The sequence below is a fragment of the Pteropus vampyrus genome, unplaced genomic scaffold, assembly GCF_000151845.1.
Source record: "Pteropus vampyrus isolate Shadow unplaced genomic scaffold, Pvam_2.0 Scaffold1, whole genome shotgun sequence".
NCBI lineage: Eukaryota > Metazoa > Chordata > Mammalia > Chiroptera > Pteropodidae > Pteropus > Pteropus vampyrus.
This window is the reverse complement of record NW_011888782.1, coordinates 33,022,437-33,047,361: the sequence shown is the minus strand read 5'-3', so window position 1 is coordinate 33,047,361 and position 24,925 is coordinate 33,022,437. Positions and strand designations below refer to the sequence as shown.

Below are 24,925 nucleotides of genomic sequence, written 5' to 3'. Positions count from 1 at the left end.
GTTACTAGGAAGAGACCGGAGTAGGGAGAGTGGGGGACTTAGGGAAACCAAGGTGGAGACTATTAGTGGGAAGCAGTCAGATTTTGAATCTTTTGGAAGAGAGAGCCAACCCGTTTCCTAATGGTTGGGATTCCGTGTGGGAAAGAACGAGGATTTGAGGAGGATTCCTGGGTTTGCCTGAGTAACTGCAAACACGGGTTAAGGTCCTGGACTCCACGGAGGCTAAGGAGTTAATTCTTAGTAGCTGTTAAAATTTGTCTAAGCTATTTGTCCTCACTCAAACATTCCTAAGTGATATTTTGCCAAATATTTATCACACCTCTCCCTCTAAACCTGAATTTGTATCCATTCAGACTCACAGATCTCTTATAATGCTAAATAATGTAATAGCAAAAACAATAACAATAACAACTAATATTCATCAAGCCTTTACAATATGCTGAGTACTTGGATTAACTCCCTTAATCTTCCTAACTGCACTGTGAGATAGGTATTTTGTTATTTTCCTCATTTTACGGCTGAGAAAACTGAGGCATAGAGGGCTTAAGCAAGTTGCCCATGAGAACATCATTAGAGAGTGACGGGGCCAGGATTCTATCACAGGCTCTTTGGCACCTGGAGTTCCCACAGCTTGTGATGCTCCCAGGGCTGTTCACACATCTTGGTGATTTTCACAACTAGTTTCATAGATTATGCTAATAAAAACACCCTCTTTTTATTCATGAGCCCCTATTATCAGAGGGTCTAGAGATTTAGCAGAATAGGAGAAAGGGAGGAAGATCTGTAAGAGGGCTTTTGAGTCCTGGCGTTCAGGTAAGGTTAGATTTGAGTACAGCTAAATTTATAAACAGATATCTTTTATAAATAAAATTTTATTACTTTGTACACAGGTAGTATTCTGGATGAGCTTCTATACTGCATACTAAATTGTTTTGAACTCTGGAGTAGCAGTTATCTTCAGGAATAATGAATGGTGTAGACAGTGAATTTCTAGTAATGACCTATCAAAGGTTTTAAGTGCGGGCTAATCTGTGCCATCCAAATACAAATACGTCTAACATTATAAGAAAAGAGACTGTGATGACACATCAGAAAAAGGTAGAGTGTCATCAATTTGAATTCTAGGATCTCCCCTTTCCCCTTTCCTGAAGTTTTTCCTGCCAGGTCTCTTTTTAAAAGCAAAACAAAGATCTCAAACAGAGTCATCAGTCATCATCTCCCTGCTGAGACAGTACCATACTGGTGGTTAGCCTTCAAATACTCATTATGTCATGAGCTGCCTTACATGTAACCCCCAGAGTACAATTTAATAGCAATAAATGTACCACCGTTCAGTCACATTTCATGTACTCAATATGCAGTTACATCACAGATCACAGGTATATATTTGTATATTAGTGGCCTTGGGTTTTCAGGGTACAATGAATTAGAAAATGTAATCTACAGATTGGCAGTATTTAGAATCTTACTGAGAAGGTATGAGCATATAACACTAGTAAAATATAAAGCAACTGATGTGCAATTACAACATAAAACTGCCTCAAATATACTATATGATGAAAGGGGTTTTTTAACCAGCCAATTGAAAAATAGTACATAGTATAAATCTACATTCCAGGGGCCTCCAGGAAAGGACCAATCAGAATAAGAGGGGATGAATGAAGGAATAATTCTCAAAGGAAGTGAGTTTTTAAATTTGAGTCTCTACAGAAAAACTGAACATAAATTGCTGAGCTGGAGGGGAGAGTATTTCAGAGAAAAATACAGAAAGGTGAGATGGGCAGGCAGATGCAAAGCACAGGCCCTGGGCAAGATTTACTGCCCCTAAAATTCTGTAGAATAAGAGTTGGTTTCCTAAGCCAACCTCCTACTGTGAACAGAAATTCTCCATGTAACCTTTAGGATCAGATTGCTCAAGAAGGCTCTTGAAGAAAGACATAAAACCCCTTTCGCATAATTTGTACTTTTTGCATCTTTTTCCAACACAGAGTAAAGAATAGCACTGTCTTCGCATCCCCTGCCACTCTGCCCAGGGGCCAGGCAGCATGGGAACTGGTCGGATGAGCCCTGTCAAGGATCACACAACCTCCAGCCTCTCCCACAGTCCATTTCACAGGCTGGCTTTCCTTACTTCTGGACGCAGGAGACCCAACCTTCCAAACCAGCCAATTACACCGCCAGCAGGAAATCCTCCCCAATCTCCCAGGCAATCTGCTTATAGTGAGCCTGTGATTAACCTCATTAACACATGTGTTTACCACAGGCATCATTAGCAGTCAGTCAGACATTACTCAAAACCACTAAAAACAAGAACAATTCTTAGCCTGTTCAGCGCTTCGAGCCCAGCGCTCTAGGCCTTCCAGAGATGTTAGGCAGGCACCTTAGTTGACAGCTAGACAAACACACACTGGAAACAAGACACACATTCAGAGCCTTCCTTCTTGGGTGCCTGGAGGATTATGCTCTCAGGCCAGCTATCCAAGAATTGCAGTCCATAGAGTGTAAACATGCACACTGAACATCCCTCCAGGTAGAGATCACTGGTGCCCAGAGCGGGAAAAACATATTACTTATAGAAACCTAAGCAGCAGAGCTCTGAATTGGGACAATCAAAATAGCAATTCCCTATCCCTCGGCTGCCTCTCAGAAACTAATTAATGCTGTAGATGTGGCTTGCTAATTATTTTCAAAATCGCCACCATCCTGAGAGGTCCCACTGGAGACACATTGCCTCCTGAAAGGCTTCCTGGCTTGAGTAGTATGTTCCTGCTCTCTCCTGGGAAGGGGTATTTCATTCAGAGTCAGCATGCACGATGGAAAATATGTGTATTCCCAAATTAGATCAATGTGTTCATCTCAACTCCAAGTGCTAAGTGTCATTTTCATGAGCATCTGAGTCATAACTTGAAGCTGCAGGGGTTCTTCACCTGGGGTTGGAAGAATTTAAGAAGTCCGTGAATTTTTGATGGGAAAAAAAAACCAACTACATATTCTCATCAGCCTTTGACTGAAAATTAATATACCCATAAATTATGAGTACAGGCAGTCACCCTCAGCCATATGGACCCTACCTGTGACTTCGTCCATGTAGAAATCATAGATATTTCCATATCACATTTCAGTTACTGCAGATATCTTGAAATATCACCTATACTCATTATTAATTCAAAAACGTAGAACTTATTAGACTTACCATAAAATATTTTTATTTAATGTACTTATGAAGCATATACTTTAATTTATTATAAATTCATTTAATATATTGATTGCTCTATTTCCATCTCATTGATTTCCTTTATGATCCTATCTATTTTATTTTATGCATTCATTTAAATCATAGTCTGAGAAGGGGTTCAGGATTTTGCCATACTCTCAAAGTTGTTCATGACAAAAATAAAGTTAAGAATCTTCAAGTCAGATAAATACAAGTGCTTAAATCTTTGTTGTTTGATTTTTCTAAAAATATATATAACTCTTGAATTTCCACGTTTATATTTGTTTGCCTTTCCTCCTAGCAGTCAGTGTAAAGCCAAGGAGTTAACCTTCAGCTCGTTCATGAATTGCTCTCTTTTTTCTGTTTTGAATGTTTCAGGTTCTTATTTTCTATCACTGTCCTTTCTACAAGCAATACCCTTTCCTGTGGCCAGGAAAGAAGATCCCAGCGCCCTGGGCAAACACCACAAGTGTGTGCAAACTAATCCTCTTTTTGGAGACCACTCTGAGTGAGCGGGCCCCACGTGGTGCCTTTCATGTCTCTCAAGCAATTCTCACACCCAGAGCGAAGACCATCGCCCGGGGCCTGGTTGGTGGCCTCAAGAACACTCTGGTTCATAGGTAAGAATTTGCCTCCATCCCACAAGTAAGCTTTAAACACACACACACACACACACACACACACACATTTTTTTCTCTTCTGAATAATAGCAGTAAAGCCACATACTGAAAATAACAGCAAAACAAAATATATTTGAAAAAGCTATGCATTTGAGGCGGCTCGCATTAACCATGGCCAAAGGATCTCTAAATACTTTGTTAAAATGTACATATCATGCCGTAAATACTCTCTGAATGTTGATAGTAAAGCAAAGGACTTTGAGCCAACACCAGTCCGTTCACTTCCAGCATGGAGTACCATGGTGTTCTTGCCCCTGCACTCGTAGCTTCTTAATAAGCATTAAATGAGACTGCTGTGAAAAGTGCTGGGGATTGAGAGATGGCTCTTCAAAGACATGGGGTGTCCTTCTCCCTTCCACAGTGACAATGAGTCCAAAGAAGTAGCTTAGGATGCCACCCACCATGCCATAACTTCAAATACTTTCTCAGAGTAGAATTAATCCTGACTACAATTAGGCAGGAGAAGCATCAGAAATTTTGTATTAGACGATGTTGTTTATCCTGGACACCAATTGATGATAGGTGTTGTCAAGAAAAAGGATGCCTTGTATATATGTACATGTATGTGTGTATGCCTGTGCATGGATATATATATGTATAAAGGAACTGTTATAAATACATTTGGATAATAGAGCATCCCTTGCACCCCAAGCTGAGGAAGCTAACTAATATGCTCGAGTAACAGGGGTATTTACAAGAATCACTTTAGTTCCTGAGTTCCAGATGGTGAGCCCCAGATTTCAGACAGTGAAAGATTCATCCAAAAGCATGTCCATCTCTGATTTTGGGCAGCATGACTTCAGGTAACAGGAGTTCACCTGGCAGAAGTTTGGATAGCAAGGAGCACCTGAACGTCTTTTTCTCGGTGAGAGAGCTCCTGATGATGGTGCCATAAACAAAATCAGAAACCCCTTTTTGTTTGGCTCGACTAAGTCTTAGCTGAATTACTTGTGCTGAACTTGGAAAAGTGCATTTCATAAACCAGTGATATATCTCTGAAAGATCCAGCGTTATGAACTTTCTTTTTTTATAAAAGATGTTCAGATATCCTTACCATTTTCCTCATGCCTTTGGTAAATCTATAGATGATTTCCTTCCTTCCTTCCTTCCTTCCTTCCTTCCTTCCTTCCTTCCTTCCTTCCTTCAACAAAGATTGATTACCTAGGAGGAGATAGGTACAAAGATAGCAGATGAATAACGAACTATCTGCCCTCATAAAACTTAAAGTCTATCAGGAAAAATAAGCATGTAAATTCCTATAAAACAATATCAAAATCACTGTTATAAAAGGCTAGACAGAGAGCTATACTAATAAGAGGGCATATTTAAAAATAAGGTAAGTTATATCTGTATAATATATTCTAAATATACAGTACCCTCTTGCAGATGATTTCATTTTATTCTTAGATTAAACCACCCTCTAAGAGAGCACATTGTCTAGAGCACATTACCAACCCCATTTCAGATGGGGCTCAGTAAGGTTCAGTGATCCAGACCCACACAGCTAGTAAGAGTCAATAATAAATCTCAACTCTGGACTTCTGATTGTTGGACTATTGCCTTTTTCAGTATTCAGTACAGACTTGATATAGCATATTTCAGGGCCCTGTCCTTTCTGCCCCACTGGCATGTAATTTTCTTACTAGTACCGAAATCTAAATTTCTGTTGTTTAAGCCACCCAGTCTGTGGCATTTTCTTATGGCAGCCCTAGCAAACTAATGCAGTCCCTTAACAATGGAGTGGCCTTTGATAAATTTGCTAAGATTTTCTCCCTAGTTAAATGGGGTTAATAATACCACATATGATTGTAGAGTCTTAACATGAAAATGTCTACCACATTACCTGGCACAAAATAGGCATGCCATCCCTATCCTTAAAGAAACCCAGAAACACAGTGGAGTGAGCTTCAAAGCCAAAGGGAAGTCCCTAACCTGCTCCTCTGCAGCCCTGGGGACGTGGTGCCTGGGATCTGTCAGCAATATCTGGCTCACCTTCTGCACTGATCTCTCTTGGTAAATAAAGGCCAGGAGTTAAGAAAATAAAGTGGCTCCTCCACACAGCAGGTTCTACATTTCCCTTTCTTCGTGCGTAATCCTGGTTATTTGATCTTTGCCTTGGGGAAAGTTGACACATGCAACCCAAAGCTGACACAGAGAGTTCTTTGTCACTGGTGAGCGCAGGTGCATGCCTTTCCCACATTTCTCTGCTCAGGCTCCAGGGATCCCCCGAGGTTTGGCTCCGGCTTGGAGTTGCCACCAAGCCTTTAATTCTCATTTCCCCATGATGACCAGAAGATGGCACCTGCATTTCATACTTAAACAGTGACTAGCAATTTTAAAAGGAAGTCTTGAATGAGTCAGTACTGCTGTCGCCTTCATGTGAACCACTGTGTATTCCAGGTCTCTACATCCAAGGGAAGACTATATTTGTGGTCCTTCATTCTCAGGCCACAGCATTTTGCCACCTAGGCAGCACGATGTGACTGACCACTTTAGGAAAGTTTCTTACCCCCAGCCCCAAACTCCACCGTTGATGATTCCTTCTCTTATGCCAAACACATGTGTAGTGCTTACTGTATCCCCAACAAGGTTCTATGCACTTTGCATGTATTTATTTAATTCCCAGAAAAAATCTATATGGAGTAGGTATTATTCTCATTTTACAAGGGGAGAGACTGAGGCACAGCAAAACTGAATAAGTTAAGGCCAAATTGAGATTATTATGTCTTTGAGAGTCCCAGTTAAAAATGGAAGTATCCCAGTGATGGTGGTCTATTAAGTCATAATCCGCTATTAATATAAAATGCAAATCAATTTATGAGATGTGTTTTAGCCCATAGCTTATTATAGAATCTACTGAATGAGGGGAGGGACCCAAGACTGATTATAGTTGTCATGATAAGAGGAAAAGAAAGAGGAGTGGGAGAAAATGCTACCAAGGCCTTGATAAGTTGTGTAAGAGAAGACTAAGAAGTCAGGATGTGTGCTCAAGGAAGGGAGGTCAGCCTCCTAAAAGAAAAAGAGAAGATGACAACCCAGGAGAGTGTACCAATGGAAGGGAAAGGGGCTCATTCAGATAAACTTTGCTTATTTTCGATTTTGGCCTAGAATAAATTCTTCCTAAAAAAAAATCTTCAGTCCTTTAACTAAAATGTAAGCCCTAGTTTGTATCTTTCTTAAAGCATTTTTAACTTATCAAGTATTTAGTGAGCTATTTTAACCATGGTGTAAAACTATGAGGACACTCCATAGCTCCCTCTTCTCTACCCCTGCCCCATGCTAATATGGAAAGTATCACATAAATTGTCATTATAGTTTATGTCACTAAATCGTGAGCTTCTACGCACAAAATGTTCTGGCTATCACATATAAAGCCCTCAAATTATAAAATGAGACTGACAGACTGTGTTTATTGGACAACTGAGAAAGCATTGGTCTATTAAGAAGCCACACATACTGCTGGAATAACTGTATATCTACGTGGAAAGGGTGAACCTTGACCCCCTACTTCACACCATAGGTAAATATTAACTTGAGATGGATCTTAGATCTAAACATAAAAGCGAAGCCATAAAACTTTTAGATGAAAAGAGGAAAATACCTTTGTGACTTGGAAATAGGCAAAAGTTTCTTAAGTCTGTCACAGATACTATAAAAGAAAAAAAAATTGGTAACTTAGACTTCGTGAAAATTAAGAAATTCAGCTCACCAAAATATGCAAGTGAAAAAATTAATAGGCAGTCTCAGGTGGGGATATATCAAAAACTATATCTGACAAAAGACCAGCATCTAGAATATATAAACAACTTCTACAGCTCAACAATTAAAAGAAAAATAAAGGGAAAAAAAGAATGGTAAAAAAATTGAACAGATACTTCTCAAAAAAGATATTCGAATGGCGAATAAGTACATGACAAACTGCTCAACATCGTTGGTCATCAGAAAAACACAAATTAAAACACTATGAGATATCTTTACACATCCACTAGAATGGCTAAAATTAAAAAGACTGATAGCACCAAATTTTGGATAGGATGTGAAACAAACAGAACTCATACTTGGTCGATGGGAAGATGTAATGGAACGACCTCTTAGGAAAAAGATCTGGAAGTTTCTTACAAAACTAAATGTAAACCTGCCATATAATAAAGCAGTTTCACTCCTTGGTATTTAACTAAGAGAAATTAAAATAAATGTCCACTAAAAGACTTGTATAAGAATGCCTATAACAGTTTTATTCATAATAACCAAAAACTGGAAACCGCCTGCTTATCCATCAATTGGAAAATGGATAAACAAACTATAGTATATTCACACAATGGAATATTATACATTGATTAAAAAACAAAGTACTGATACATACAAAAACATGGGTGAATTTCAAAACCAAAATGCTAAGTAAAAGAACCTCACACACAAGATTACATATTGCATGGCTTATATGAAGCTCTAGAACAGGCAAATTTAATCTGTGGTAGAAAAAAAATAATTTAACTATTGCCTCTGGGAAGATAGGGGCAGGGATTGAAGGGGACAGTGCATGAAGAACTTCCTGGGGTGCTGATAATTTTCTGTACCTTGATAGGAGTATGGGTTATGTGCATACATTTGTCAAAACCCAACTAGGTTACAGTTAAGAGTTGTGCACTTTAATGGACATAAATAAAAAGGAACCCTAGTTAATGATATGCATACTGAGTATTTAGGGGATGTATATAAATATTTGCAGTTGGAATTTGTCAAAATATAAGATGTATTGAGGAGAGGATAGAGTGACAGATTGGTGAATAGATGCGTGATAAGCAAGTATAGTGAAATATTAGTGGTAGAATCTAGAGGGTGGATATACTTATTATAATTTTCCTTCAGTATAATATGTTTGAAAGTTTCCATGATAAAAAGATTTATGATAAAAAAATTAAAGAACCTATTAATAATTAGGCTCTTGATATAGGTTTTTCAAGGTCCTGTTGACATGAATCTCTTTGGTGCTTGGGGCAAATAATTTCTTCCAGCATAAAAACTCTAAAAGTACTATTTTCTAATGGGATAGATATCACCTCATCCCTGAAAGGGATATGAAGCTTAAATGGACAAATTTCTGAGGGCTCATGCTTTTATTGAGATTTTTTTGTGACATTAACAGAAATGTTTTATTTCTCTTTCTGGAGGAGTCCTTCTAAACTCTGCCCTCTGCTCTCTCTTCCCCCAACATCTTCCTCTGTATAGGAATCTTCCTGCCATCCTGGACTGGGTAAAAACTCAGAAGCCTGGAGTCATGGGTGTCAACATCATCACATCTGACTTCGTGGACCTGGTGGACTTTGCCACAACTGTCATCGAATTGAATGACCTCCTACAGGAGGATAGAGCTTTGGCTAAATGCTGATTTAATTTTTATTTAACTCAGTGTTGAATTTGTTGCTCCAGGCTAGAGTTCTGAAGAGTTTCTGTTATGATGGTCCCTAGGCAATGATGGTGAAGTGAGTAAGAGGAGGAGGGTTTTTTTTTTTTACCTCCTCAGAGCCATTTGGACAAAATTACAGACCTTGTAATTGCATTTTTCCCAAATGAGACTTTTGAAAATCTTAAGTCCCAGGGGAAAAAAGCATGTTTCATGTGATCGAAGTTAGAATCTCCCCAGTGGCTTATGATATTGAATGCAATATGGCAATGGGGTCTCCAAGTTCTTTTGGGGTACTGAGTATTCCCCTAATTGACCTAGTTCCCTGTTGTCTTCCAGGATGTTGTTTTTGTGTCAGTGAGAAGACTGAACCAGAAAGGCATTCCGGGTCAAAAGAATGGCTCATTGCAGGTGCTGCCCTTCGGGGTGGCTCAACATCAATCTGGGGCTTTGAGGGGATAAAGGATCAAGCACCAGTTCTCCCTAGACATGTCGAATGTCACTTCTTCCCTGAGAGAATAAGACATTTATCACCAAGGTATTTCAGTCACAAGCTGTTGCATAGCTCGTGCTTTGTAACTGATCGACTTCGTTTTTTAGGTAAACAGTGCATACTGCCCTTGGCGTCAGAAATGTGTTTCCCAGTTTTAAAGCATTGATTCCTTTCTATTTATTTTGGCTCCTTCTTAAAAGTGGAAGGAGCAATAATGAGAGTTCTTTGCAGTGTGAGACCCAACAAGAAATAGACATGCATGTTTGTTGCACGCCAGATTTTTTTATTATTCTGTAGCTTTTCCCAAAATAGCTGCCAGGTAAGCACCTTCATCATTTTGGCAAAGTCCTCTTTGGAGTTGGATCTTCAAGCCAGATCTTGGAATTGCATCTTGTCGTTGTCTTCCTGGAACTCAGGTCTATGCTCTGGGACACAAAGCTAATGGAAGGAACCTTGTCGTGACACCAGGGAGGCAGACACAGGATGCATAGGAAAGTGCAATGGATTTAAGGAGGATGCTCCAAGTGGATTTGGAGCCATTCTGTAACTCCTTGAAAACAAGACTACCTCGGGGACATTTAGGATGACTCGCATGTCATCAAGTGAGAAATGCCCAGTGTTGGAACATTTTCAGTTTGTGTCTTGATTGTTCTCCTTTCTTCAGGTTGTTTAGAGACTAATAATCTCCACTGCGTGAGGGCTTTGAAACTCAAGAAGGGATTTTTATTATTATTATTTATAAGAGGTGCCTATCTGTGAAGAGCCCTCTTATGTTTCTATTTATTTATTCACTTATTTATTTATAGATTTAGTATCTTCAGTGCTCCTTACCTCAAGAGCACTCACAAAGGAGCTTCCTGAACTTTTCTCAGCAGGCCCGATGCTGCCATGGTCTTCCTCCCGCACCAGGACCATGCCTCTCAGGACTGTGAGTGACCTCTGACTCTGCTATAGACATCCTGGTTCTCCCAGTCATGTGGGGGACGGTGTTCATGTGTGGGTCGGTGTTCATGTGTGGGTGTGGTCCAGATCTGAGAAGCCACGCACTGGGACAGAAAATGAAATAGGTCATAAAGAACTTTCAGTTCTTGAGGAAGACCCTCTATAAGAGAGTTGAAAAGAAAGGAGCTAGAAAGAAAACTGGGCATGGGAATGCTCCTCAGAACTGTGAGAATCCCTAAGGAAGTGTCAGCTTCTGGATTCTTAAGGAAGAAAGATAAACATGGAATCCTGGATGGATGTGCGCATGTATAAAGATCTTTGGACCACCTCCCAGCAGCTTCCCATTTCTATTTTTCGATGTTCATAGCTGGACTTGCATGTCACCTGCAGTGGGGGATAGCCTAAGGGAGATACTAAAAGCACATGCACACTCTCAACTCTTGGTCTTCCAGCCTTTACTCTGTAAAGTAATTTAAGCCCTGGCCTTTTGCTTCCACAATTGAGGAGGTCACAACACAAACACTTCTGGAAAAATCTGGTTTAACTTTTCATTTTCTTGCATTTGAACCACTCTCCAAAAGGGTTTCTGGGATTTTATTTTCAAATTATTTTCAAATTATTTAGCGCCTTCTCTAGAAAGGAATAAGAAAGTGAGTGCCCTCACTTTCCCAATTTTCCTTCAGTTCTGATATTAAACCAGTGATAAGCTCTGAAATCCCTGGCTTACCCTCAGGGTTTTATTTGTTGTTATTGTTTCATTTTGGTCTTATTTTTAATTCTTGGTCAACTGCTAGGGACTAGATGGGTTCCCCTCTTCAAATCTTTATTACTTGGCAAAGAGATAAGGAGGCAAGAGGGGAATTACTCTTCTCTGTTTTATTTGAGCCTCAGCTTTGTCCAGGTGCTCGGTGCTATGAGGCCAGGTGTGTGACAGACATCTACACAGGATGCCAGTGACACCCAAGGGCTGCTGACTGTTCAGTGAAATGTTTACTTGATTTTCTCCTTTAGTTTTAAAATATATAGTTGCACTTGGGTTGTACCATTTAAGTGCACCTCAGTGTTTGCATGATAGGTCATTGATCATGACAGACAAAGCACTGAAAACGGTACCAAGGTTGCATGCATGGAGTCCTGCTCTCTGTGGTGAGTGCAGATGCTCACTCCTTCATGCTGCTTTGGGTTGACAGTCTGGCTTGCATTTTGAAATTCTCTGCAGGAGTTCTGGGAGATAGAAGGAGGATTATTTACAGTTCACCATTGGTAAACACCCTGGAATTGGCAGAATCCCTGCCCCAAGAAAAAGTTGTTCAACATATTGCAAGGGATATGTGTGTTCTGCTCCTTGTCCTAAAGCCAAACAAAGAGAGTCAGTGATGGGACAGGCAAAATTGACCTCAGTTCCATGACACAGTCTACAACTGCCAACAATAAAAAGGGTGACTCAACTATATCACTTATTCTCACAAATTCTGGGGACCTTTCAGATCAAACAAGGCTATCATCTTTGCTCAGAGTTAACCTCAAGATCATCTAAAAATGTACTTGCTTGAGCCAAAGAGGGCATTAGGATTTGGGGCCACAGTTACACTGAAAAGTTGACTGAGTTTTCATGTGCTCCCTGGATCATTTGCCACCTGGCCACATTTCCATGGCATTGTGGCAAAGGGGATCATCACAGGTTTCGGTTAGATTAGAGCAGTGTTTAAAGGCTTGAACGTGGAGCCTATTAGAGGTACTACTGTAGTTTCTTGGGTACAGAAGATATTCTTAGGATTGGAGAGGTCAAGATAGAATTGATAGAATAATAAACTATTGAGGATTAAATTTTAAATTAATGGCAGATATAAATGGGTCATGCCAAAGAAAATATTATATATTTGCTGTACTGGACTTTAGTTATTAAATTTAGTTATTTTCCTTAGTGCTGAGTCCAGACCCCTGAATTCTTGAGAACAGTTAAGTCACAGTCCAAAACCAAGATTTTATATAAACTCAAAGGAAAGCACATGATCTGAGCCCAGGTAATGATCATTCTTAAGAATCTTAGTTCTTTCATGACCTCATATTCACATCACAAAGTTTATGTTTCTATTCAAGAAGATAATGTGGTGGAGCATTCTAGAATTAAACACATTTTGTGGTGTGACTGGATTTTCTGTTTCTGTTTTTCTGAATCTTACCATAAGAAAGTGCTTCCCCCAGAGACGTTATTCCAACCCAGCTAGAAGGCTTAGTGCAAAGCTAAAGGTGGGGAAACAGAAGAGATGAGAACTGAAATGAAACTGCCTGTCTTCCTGGGAAGCAAAAGGGCTATACAAATCCAGACCATATGACAGAATTAGTTCATATCACAGTTGAAGTTTTGTAATGTTCTTTATTGGCTGACTGCAGATTTTTACTGTTAAATTCTGGGAAACAGAACGAGCTAATGAACGGGGCACAGCCATGAGACTCCCATCCCATGACTGAGCAAGGAAGTGATCCTATGCTAAATCTGAGTTGGTTCTTTCAACTGGAATAAAGATGCCATCTGCTACCTTAATGCTGTTTTACAAATCTTGGTTAACTAGCTCCCCAAAATATCAAGTCCCTAATGATAAGGCTAAATGCCTTATGTTAAGGGGCTTTACAGTTGTAATTTGTCCATGTGTTGCATGTGTGCAGAAGTGCTACTTGGGTTCATTTCTCCAAGTAGAAGTGGTATGGGATGGCAGAACTTGTCCAACAGTGGCATCTTTAGTGATGCATATAACGGGATGAGGAAGGCTGAAAAAAATCTTCCAACCATATGTGCGCTCCTGAGAGATGGGCTTTCCCAAACACACTCCAAATAGTCATGTTATGACACAAGCTAACGAATAGAAATTGATAACATCAGACTCCAAATTAACAGGAAGTTTGATTTGTATGACACAGAACATGGTTGTTCCTCTAAATTCCACTAACTTCCCAGAACAGCTTGGCCCTCTGCTCAGACTGCTTCCTGATATTTGCCACCATGGCTTTGTCACTTATAAGTGTTGCCTTGAGACACACCGGAGTGAACTGGTTGGGTGACAGCTGATTAGCTGGAAACTTTACCCTTAATTCCAAGTGATACCGAACAGCTTTTTACTGCCCCCAAGGGATCCACTATCTCTTTATCCTCTGGATTCCCCAATTTCTTACTAGAAATAGTGACAAGTCACTGTACTGCTGAATTGGTCCTCACCCAGAGAACACAGTACACAATGCTACTGATGTTATTGAAATAGCACAATCTTAGACACTGAAAATACTCTAAGACAACTCTTTGTATCCTGCAGTGGATATAATGTTCTAGTCTTAGGACTTTTTAAATTCATTTCTAAGCCACATAGTTTGAGTGAAATATTTTTCTTCTCATCACTAGGAATTCAATTCCATAGTTTATTGAGGCAACCCTATTAATAGTCTAGAGACATTTTTGATCTCATTCCTTCTCATCTCCTACATAGAATACCACTTTCTCCTCTTGTTTCCTGGCCATCCTGTAACATCTGCTGATCATTATTAATCACAGGATGCTGGCAAAACTTATAAAAGGAACATATATTCAATGATGCCCAAACACACTCTTATCACAGTGGTTTTTGCTTCTCAGTCTTCTCAAATGCATTATTCTGCCCTTTTCCTCACTCCCACCCAATCACTAGAACTGTACCTGATGGGAGCCCAGAATTTGGAGCCACTACTTATTCAAATAGCAGGGGCTTGCTCACAAGCTTTGAGCCCAACAAGAAGCACAGCACTTTGAAAAGTCGAATAGGCCTTTAGTAGCTTTGTACATTTGCAGTTTTACAAGTTACTAGTTTATAGCACTAATAACACTTCAATTGTGAATCTATAATATCAATATGATAAATACTAGTACATATTCCAGAGACAGTGGTACTTTGCTGCTATTATACTTAATAATCTACACCCCAGTTGATAAGTATTACATACAGATTGTGTATGTATTGTTGTATTGTGTATGCATATATGTGTTGTGTATATGCCAACTTTCATACTTAATCTCACTGATCAGCAGTTAGAAAATACAGTAGTCCCCCCTTATCAATGGGGGATATGTTCTAAGACCCCTAGTGGATGCCTGAAACCGCAGATAGTACCAAACACTATACATATTGTGTTTTTTTCCTGTACATGCATACCTTTTCACTTAAAGGAAGCACTTTACAGCTTCTCTTTAGCATATCTAAATCGCCAGCATTGCTACTGTTGTGCTTTTGGGTCATTATTAAGAAAAATAAGAGTTATTTGAGCACAAGCACTGGGACATGGTGACAGTCAATCTGATAACCTAGATGGCTACTAGGTAACTAAATGGCGGGGGAGCGGGTACAGCGTTTGTATGTATGCTGGAATCAGCTATGTCCTGGGAGGGAGGGAGCCGCATGGAGGAGATTTCATCACGTTACTCGGAACGGTGCTCATATTGAAACTTACGAATTGTCTTTCCGGGTTTTACGTTTAATATTTTTGAACTGTGGTTGACTGTGGATTATTGAAACTGAAGAAAGTGAAACCTCAGATAAGAGAGGACTACTGTACAGATATTGTCATAGTGAAAATAAGTCTTGGTCAGTTCAGATGATGAGTGAATCTGAAAATAATCTACTAGATATTATATTTTATCCTCTTGCTTGTTTTATATTACAGTGCATGCTGTTTGCTAAATTAAGTAAAAATAATAATAAATCATACCAATTCTAAGATTAGAATTAAAATTTTGCATATATGCTGCTTGATACTCTGAAATGTATTTTGTGGCATAATTATCCTATATTCATATACATTTCACTTGGCATTTTTCCCCCACCTGATTATACTGCTTAATTGAAACTAAAACATTGTAAAGCCAGATTACCTCATTTTAACTGTGAAAAAGTTCAATAGACATGACATGATGTCTTTTCTTGTATTTGATTTGAACTACCTACATAAGCTTAAACCTAATAATAAATATAAAACTTCAGCAGGCACTTTGTATGCATGTTTTATTACTGGCCCACTTTTAATTTTGTTTTAAAAAGTTATAGACTTGACATCAACAAAATACTTTATTATTACTATATTGGATGAAGACCCTTTCAGCCTGTCGAGCACATATTGGAATCAGCTGAACACGCCCGCAATCCCCATGGAGAGTCATGCGTGAAATGTGCACACAGCCTCATCACTCGGCCTTTTATAAACTTCATCCTCAGCTGTTTCTAGCAGGCTTAGGCCAGGTCCCGCTAACCGTGTTCTCACCTGACCCCCATCTCCAGCCCACATTACTGTAAGTGGCTGCCAAACGCCCAGAAATAGAACACTGCAGAGAGATTATATGTTTGTGTGTATGAAGAACAAATAAGTGTGGGTCTACAGCTTCTGTTGGCAAAGAAGAGTCCAATATTTTCCTCATTCTTAATTCTTTATAATAGAATATCTTAATTTCAACGAATTTCTCTTTTTGTCCTATCTTCGACAAAAGTAATGTGTTGAGGTGAAAAAACTATGTATGAATTTAGCACAGATCAAATCAATTCTAAGCAATCATTCATTTCATATAGTTTAGTGTTAGAACAGGTAATCAGGGGTAATTATATTTCTGTTCAAGTTCCTGTAGCAATCGAAGAACATAGTCATAGTCGGAATTTCCTGCGTGCACTTTGTTATCGTTTAGTTATAACCCGCATAGCGTAATTGCAAAGATCCTACTGATCCGCCTCAATTTCTGAACATGTACTTAGGTTGAGATATTGCCTCTATGACAATGGAGCTGTTACATCATGTATGAACTCTTTAATATCTTATCACCAATTAGTTTGTCATGTTACAACTGGATTATAAACATCCTACTTAGCACAAGAGTTAAGAACAGGCATTTCAGAGATGCACTGACCTGGCTTTGTATCCCAGCTCTCTCATACCCTGCCTGTGCGACCTTAGGCAAATTAATATCTCAAAATATAGGATATAGGACTAATAATGCCCACTATGAAGGGTTATTTAGAAGTCTAAATAAGAAAGCATATGGAAAGTGTTTAGCACAGAGCCTGGGAGATATAAAAATTCAAGAGTATTAGTTTTGGTAGTAGGGTGGGAACTTTGTACCTACCCCCGCCAAATAGCACCCAACACTTTCTTCAACATGGTTGATTGCTAACCATTGTATTCATTGGTGAATGATTTAGCAGGGACTGATTACAGTAATGAGAGATAAAACAGATAAATTCAGACAATGAAAGAGAAAGTTACACAATCACTGGACCAAATATACATTGCCCAGAGAGTGGGATTCATGCCACTGGTGGTATGCAAAATGATGTGGGGTGGAAGACAACCACATCCTTGAATAGTATTAATATCTTTAATCATGTAATTATTCTGATTAGCTGAAAGAAAAGTCTTAGCTTAATGACGAAACCTCTCTACCCTTTATTTATCTAGCAAAAACAAAAAAGGCAATAGTATCCAGCTAACATTTATTATCATTTTGTTTATGTTATATTTATTTTGTGGTTACCTTCTCTTTGTAGAAGTGATCCTGGGTTTTTCAACAGTGGTACAAAATTTCCTTTCAAATGAAATTTAAGTTTTTTAAAGAGTCCTCTGTGAAGAAGCTATGGAAGTAACCTCAGTTTAGAATCCTTTCCAGGTTGGAAAAAAAAAAAAAATGCAGTTGATTCTATCACACACTTTTGCCAAGAATTGGGTTTGGCTGTGCTCTTTTTGAACATTTAACTAAATAATAAATACATAAACTGCTATTTGAGATAGAAAATCACCTCTTTTTTAATATAAGTTTCTTTATATTTTCTGTAGAAGTCCTATGGAGAGCATGTTCTCTCCGTTGTCATATGCTGCAGTTTAAACAAGGAGCCAGGGTCACTCAGTCCCACAAACCTCTGTGCAGGGTTCACATGGAATGCAGAGAGCAAACTCCATTTCTTCAGTTTGGAAAGTGATTCCTTTTCTGTGAACCCCTGGAGCTAATACTCCTGAATGTCCTGGAGTTTTGTTGTGTGTGTGTTTTTTTTTCCCCCAAAGGAATTCTTCTTGCTCAGAAGTATATTTCTTTGCCTACCCCTTTGCAAATCTGCTCACTATGACCAAAGGAGTGTTATTATTTTTAAGACTTGAAAACTTTTTTTTTTTTTTTTCTAGAGAGGGCGAGAGGTTGCAAGGGAGGGACAGTGGCCAAAGCCCATGTGCCTGAAACCTCATCCAGGATGGCCTGGACGAGTGCCAGTTAAACAAAAGTGCTAGTTAGACCAGGGTGTTTGCACAGCTGGGCAGTGTTTTGGGATAGCATGGGTGGGGAAGAGGACATAGAAGTGTCAGCCTCTGTCCGGTAGCATCATGAAATTGAGAGAATCCTTAGGTAAGCAGATGGCTTTAATCTAAGGGGCCTGGTGTCTAAAGAATAGAATTTATTCTGTGGAGAAAGGCTCTAAGGAACAGAGCTCTTATTGCAAAAGGAGGCCACTGAAAGCTGTTCTTTGTTTAACCCAAGAACTTCTCAGCTTTTTGGACTGAAGACTTTTCTGCCCTGATCCTCACTGGGTGTTTGTCCAATCTGGGCCCAGGGAGTCTCATTTCCAGGCCTCTGTGAAGTATAAGGGGATCTGGAAGATGTTAGATTGCCTTTTGCAAAGGTTTCTTCCACCAACAACACTGTAAGTGTAGAACTAATTTGCCATACAGCAGAGGGATCAGTGGACAACTTCATTGGAGCCAGACACCCCGAATGACATGCAAAATTTGTGCACTTTTTTCCTGGTACAGGATCCATAGACTTCGTTGAATTCTCAAAGGAATCTATGATCCTAAAATGCTGTAAACCACTGCCTTTTAAGTGCCTGTTAGAATGAATGATCATTTAAATGTTTGTAAGTGAGCAAAGATTCAAATTTAGACTAGCGCTAAAAAGCCTTGGTCCTTCTTATTTAAAAAAAAAAAAAAAACTACACTAAGACATATGAATTTATAGATTATAGGTGCTCTCTATTAAGAGGCAAGGTTGGATAGAACAAGCTAAAAAGAAACAGACTAAGGTAAGTCCAAAGAATCCTGAGAGACAGTTAGATGGGCTCTAGCAAGATAGGGTGTTGAGAAAGCCAGAGAAACCAAGCACGCAAGCAGGCACGGAGGGACGGCTGAGCCCTATGCACAGATCTGAGCACACATGTTAGAGGAAAATGGGTACAGTAGAGCAGCAATTCCCAACCTTTTTGGCACCAGGGACCAGTGCTCCTATGACAATCTAATGCCTGATGATCTGAGGTGGAGCTGAGGCGGTAACAGTCTGCCACCCAGGTGTTGGGGACTCCTGCAGTAGAGCTTTCCTAGAGAAGAGCAACTAAGAGAGTGAAGGGTCCAGAAGTTATGTCACATGAGAAAGTAGGGATGTTGAGTTTGGAAAAGATGAGAAACAAGTGACAGGAATATCTTCAAATACTTTTAAATTGTTACATGACTGAGATTTTAGAATCTTACGATTTTAGATGTAGAAGGGACCCAAAAACACGTGTCTAGGCACTAATGTTACAGGAGAGAATACTGAAAACCAGACTGACTGGCCTAAGGCAGAGCTGAGTCTAGAATCCAGACACTGAGTCCTTTTCCAGTGTCCTTTCCAATATTTTTTAAATGCCTCCATGAGTGCCTAGTATGCTGAAAAGAGCTAGGACCCACAAGTTGCCATTTCAAGAAGGGGGAGCTTGGCTTAATAAAGAGCATTCCCTATGTGGATTGGGATGCTACGTGAGAGAATGAGCTGACAATCACGAAGATTTTTGAGAGAGTATGTATTAATTTCCTATTGATGCTGTAACGAATTTAGTACAAACTGTGTGGCTTACAACAACACAAGTATTACCTTTCAAATCTAAAGTCAAAAGTCTAAACCGGGCCAGCAGGACCATGTTCCTTCTGGAGTCTCTAGAGGAAATTCCATTTCCTTGCCTTTTTAGCTTCTTGAAGCCACCTTCCTTTGCTCATGGCCCCTTCCTCCATCTTCAAAGCCAGTAGCACAGCACCTCCAGCTCTGCTTCTGTCATCACATCTTCTTTGATTTGGACCTCTCTAGAAGACTCTTAGGATACATTGGGCCCACCTGGATAATCCAGGATAATCTCCCATCTCAAAATCCTTAACTTGGTCACATCTGCAAAGCCCCTTTTACCATGTAAGGTGACATATTCACAGATTCTGGGGATTAGGACATCGACATCTTTGGGGGCTTTTATTCATCCTACCATAGTGTGAATCATGCAAAGTACATTGACACTGATACTGGTTTTAGAGAAGACTTGAGTTCAAATCCTGTCTTCAGCACCTACTTGCTGCATGACCATTATCGCTTTGAGCTTTTGTTCTCTCATCCATAAAATGGGCATAAAATCTCAAAGTTATTATGAGATTATATAGAATGCCCAACATATTTTGTGCGTTCTCAATAAATATATTTGTTCAAGGAACTTCCAGATGATTCCAGACAAGAATTCAATAGAAGAAATTTTATTCTTAAATAGATTTGATAAAGTGATCTCTACTTGCTAAAATAAAAAGAAGTGAAATAAAAGGGATTTTCTTCTCCTGTGTACTTGTCTACTTTACAGATCCAATTGTAAGGTTATTGTTTTTGTGGATAGTTAGTAGCTAATAAACCCTGCTTTTTGCGCACGCGCGCGTGTGCGCACGCGCGCACACACACACACACACACACACACACACACACACACCCCCTGCACACAGTACTGCTGTCTAGTTTTGTCACCAAGATCTCTGGTTGGGTTTGAGCAAGACTAAGATCCTGGCCTGATGTGTAATGATTGGCCAGACTAGGCAGCTGAGACCAGCTCAGGCTCCCTCCTTCACATCTGTCAACATACCTGGCTGCAAGCAAGTTACTGCCTGTGACCACTATCTGCAGGGGCCAGAGAGAGAGAGAGCAGGAAAGGAAACAGAGGGGAATACCTCAATCTCCTGCTTAGGGAAAAGTAAAAGCCTACGTGGATGCTTCTTACCAACATTCCAAACTCCAACAAGGATTGGAACAGTCGTGGGCTGTCACTGCTGAGTCAGAAAGAAAACTGAGGAAAGACTCCAAATTGAATTCAGCAATCAAGGTAGGTGATCTGTCTGGTCCTGGCCCTTCTCTCAAGATTACAAAACATGTTGCCCAGCCTTGTGACCAGATCGTCGGATGATGGTCTACTGAAGGAGATGTGGGAGATATGGACGTGTGTTGGAAAAACTCAATCATTCGTCCACCAACATGTTCTGAAAACGGGCTGTATTTTTCTTCCATCTTCTCTCTCCTCTGAAAATTGTTGTTCCTCTACATATTTCAAAAGTTTGGAAAGTTTTTTTTATCTTTCATTATAAAAAATTATATTTGTGATTTATTGATATTCTTCCATCAGTCGTGGTTCTGCAAACGTGGCTTTGTTCCAGAATTATGCTTACATGAATTCTTTCCAAGATATACCAGAGTACACATAATTCTGAGGAACACATTGTCCCTGCAGAGGGCTGTCAACCTCAAATGACAGGATCTCCCAGGAAGCCTATGTATTTTTCTGCTTTGGGACCTAGGGAGTTAAAATTCTTGAAATTGCTGGAGCAGAATCAAGCCTGTTTACCTAAGCTTATCACCCCAGGCAGCCAGGTCAATCATTTACTGAGGCAGGGCTGTTTGCTACCTTTGATGGAGGACCACTAAAGCCCTTGCCTGACTGAATGTCTCTATAGAAGATATCTGTCCCTGAAGCTGTAGCCCATATTCTTTACTGACCAGAGTGGTTTTTATCTTTCCTGGAGTAGTAAATGCCACAAGGTCCTTCCCAGCTCCATAATAAACGCACATGAACAAGATCTATGCTCAAACCAGATACCTGATATCACCTCAGGCATAGATAAGGAGGCCCTATTTTTCTGAACTTCATTTAGCGAAGGGGTTGGCCCATGTATTAGACAAGGTAATGTTTGACACTATTTTTGTCAATCATTTATAGAACTGAAGTGAATTCGCTTTGCTGAGGTTTGTGGCCAGAAATTTTAAGTGTCTCAGGCAGTTAACGAGATGTAGGAGTTGAGGCCACTGCAGTGTCGTGTAGGCACAAACCCTATGTGAGATTTGTGGCTTGTATCTGGGGCTAACTCTCAGAAATGTGATGGAGAATTATGGAAAACTGATAGATATCTGTGAAGATATTAAGCCCTGTCTGACCAGTTCCCAGAGGATGTTTCTAGATAATACAAGTGATGGAGGGGGTTTTGAAGAGGGGGGAAATGGTGTCGGGGCATTCAATTGCATTGGCCAGATTTTCCCACAATACTGGAGGCTGCCTTAGGGGCAGACACTCTTCCCTGTTCTTTCTGTGTAGCAGACAACTCAAGGCCAAAACACTGGTAGCCCCTGAGAGTACATCCAGTTTTTCTTTCCATTTCATGCAAATTAAATATTAATTGGGAGCGGGATGAGGAGGGGAGGGTATTATTTTGGGATTGATTAGACTGATTAGACTAGATAGACATTATCATTCCTTTTACATGTTAAGAAATTAGAACCCAGAAGTAAATTAATTTGCCCAAGTTCACAGTTAGTCAGAGGCTAAGCAAAGATTCTTCTCAATTCTGCCTTACTCCCAACCCACTGCTTTTCCTGTGCAGTCATACAGTTGAACACACGCAGGAGTATAAATTTGCGTGTGTGTGTGTGTGTGTGCACGTGTGTGCGTGCTCGTGTACACGTGTGTGGTGGGGGGTGGGGGTCACTAAAGAAAGCAAAGCAGACTATCGGAGTCAGAGGTTCTTTATCGGATGTGCCATACCCAGGCCAGTTGGGTACCACTATGACCAAAAGGCCAGCATTGGACTAGACTGGATCTTCTTTGATGAGAGGTGAGGGGCTGGGGGTCAGATAAGGAACAAAGAGAAGTACATCTAGTGGTAGAAGTTTCTGGAGTCTTCCTAAGTAATCAGGAATATTTCCTAAGTAAACCCATCCAATTCTCAGGCAAGATTTCTGCCTCCTTATATTCCAGAGACTCAAATCCATGAGCCCCAACTAAGGTACAACACCGGGACTATTTCCAGGACAAAAATGACACCATCCTAATTCTTATCCGGGCATTCAACAATTGAATTACTATCTCATTTTACCTCAGTTAATATCCACTCATCTAAATCCAAGGGACTTGGGCAGAAGGAGGCTTAAAGCAAGAGGAACCATCAACATTCTATCATATCAAGGTTTCCGGTACTTGTAACCCAAACAGACCCATGTTAGCTTAGAGTCCAAATGGCTTGTTGGTGTTATTTAAGAGGTAGATGAGTAATGTGCAAAAGCAAGCCTCCCCCTGCTCCCCCTGCTCCAGTTTCACTTTTGTTCAGATGCACCCTAAAAATTCCATTAGCCGTCTGGCAGAAATTTCAAAGCAGCCACAATTCCTGAGCATTTACAAATTCGAGATAAAGAAATGCCTTCATGAAATGTGGTTGGCTAATCATCTCTAAACAAAGAGTTTCTCTTTTTCACTGACCCACCTCATACATACCTAAGAGTCTGATAGCAGAGGCATCATAAATAGGGATTGCATCACCAAGTCCACAGAGTCTCCTCTAATACAGCTAACCCTGCCTGAACTTCACTCACATGCTATCCTTTATGTTGACTAAAACATTGGGTTAAAGAGAAAAATAATGAAGCTGAAATACAAGGACTCGAAAAACATCTCACCTTTATCCAGTGCTGATTCTGAGCAGGAAGTGAACAGCATACTGCCTTTTTATCTACATGTTTTTTCTTTAATTCCTGGAACAAATTTATGCATCTTGCCCAAATCACAGAGCTAGTAAAATAAAGTGAAATTTGAGTCTGGGTCTGTTGAACTCAAAAATCCATATTTTTTAGCACTCTGTTCTGGGAAAATTACCAACCAACAGTATCTATACTGTTTGCATTCTAAATGTAAAATTGTAAGGAGTCCTTTCTAAATGATTTGCTTGAATCCCCAGAGTATGTATTTATTACTCCCTCCCCAGGTGTTCTTGATCCTGTACAGGCATCAAACCCAACATCACAGTGATTTTCCTCTCCTCCAGGAAAGTAATCACAAAACGCACATACACACAAGCACACACACATATATGCACATAAACATACAGCACACACACTAACAATAGCTCACAGGTCAACATTTTAATCTCTTTCTGAAGCTATGAGAGAAAATTGTTTTTATCTCCTAGTTCACAAATGTTGTCGTGTTTGTTTATTTGATTTTAATGTAACATAGAAACTATTTATTTATATCTATTATACTGGGATATTTTTAAATTTTATTTTTGTTGTCAAATTTCTGTCTTCAAGAAAGCTAAATATGCCAAAACTTTCCTATACGGTTTTATTTAATCTTCATAACAGCCCTGTAAGGGGAGTGCCATTTTCAGATAATATATATCTTTTCAGATAAGAAATCCGAGACTCGATAAGGGTGAGTGCCTTTCTCAACACTGCTCAGCTAACAAGTCTCGTAGGTCTTGGGACTCCGAATTATTTGCTCTTTTTTTTCCTAACACACAAGCAGTTCTCTGGATTCTTAAGGTTTGCAAATGGTACAAATGGGACACACGAGCTATTTTCAGGAATTAAAAATGCCAAGTGACTACATAGCCTGTTCTCTGGCTACAGGAACCCACTCAGATATTGACTGCTTTGTTTTTAGCTAGGATCCTATCAGGTCAGTGTGGTAATGTTGTTACTCTAACTAGATGTTCACTGAGTGGTGAAAATGAAGACACTAATTGTTACTTAATAAAATTTGCCTTAAAGGCAAAAATCTTTTAAACCCATGTGTCCATGAGCGAAGTAAGATATCAAAGGAATTCTTGCTGGAGGAAAGGTAAGAAACCACTGTCCTCTAATCTATTGCATGCCTGTGGGACAGAGTACATGGGTTGGGGTTACAGAGCCCCATGGTGTCTCCTGACAGACACAAACTCTCTCTTTGTTAACTTTATAGCATGCCTCCTGGAACAAGCAGCTACCATATGGTAGGAAACCTAAGGAAATTCTCCTCCGGGCTGGGAATTCATCATGGGTGTAGGCCCAATCCCTGTAGAAACTAACTAAAGTTACAGGAAGAATTATTGTGCCCTATGAATTCCATTCT

General features: G+C 39.8%; 1 protein-coding gene and 1 long non-coding RNA gene across 5 annotated transcripts in view; one reads left to right on the top strand and one right to left on the bottom strand.

Annotated features, from left to right (window-relative positions):
* PLCXD2 (phosphatidylinositol specific phospholipase C X domain containing 2) overlaps positions 1-15,742 on the top strand; it is a 46,434-nt gene extending 30,692 nt beyond the window's left edge. For 2 of the 3 annotated variants that reach the window (XM_011381187.2, XM_023526256.1), the window contains exons 4-5: positions 3,593-3,834; positions 9,124-15,742. In XM_011381187.2, coding sequence (XP_011379489.1) covers positions 3,593-3,834; positions 9,124-9,283 — 402 coding nt within the window. In that variant the 3' untranslated portion in view covers positions 9,284-15,742. The remainder of the gene's footprint in view (positions 1-3,592; positions 3,835-9,123) is intronic. The other variant, XR_897137.2, reaches the window with a different exon arrangement.
* Positions 1-24,925, bottom strand: part of LOC111734104 — a 43,851-nt gene that overhangs the window by 1,601 nt on the left and 17,325 nt on the right. The window lies entirely within an intron of this gene.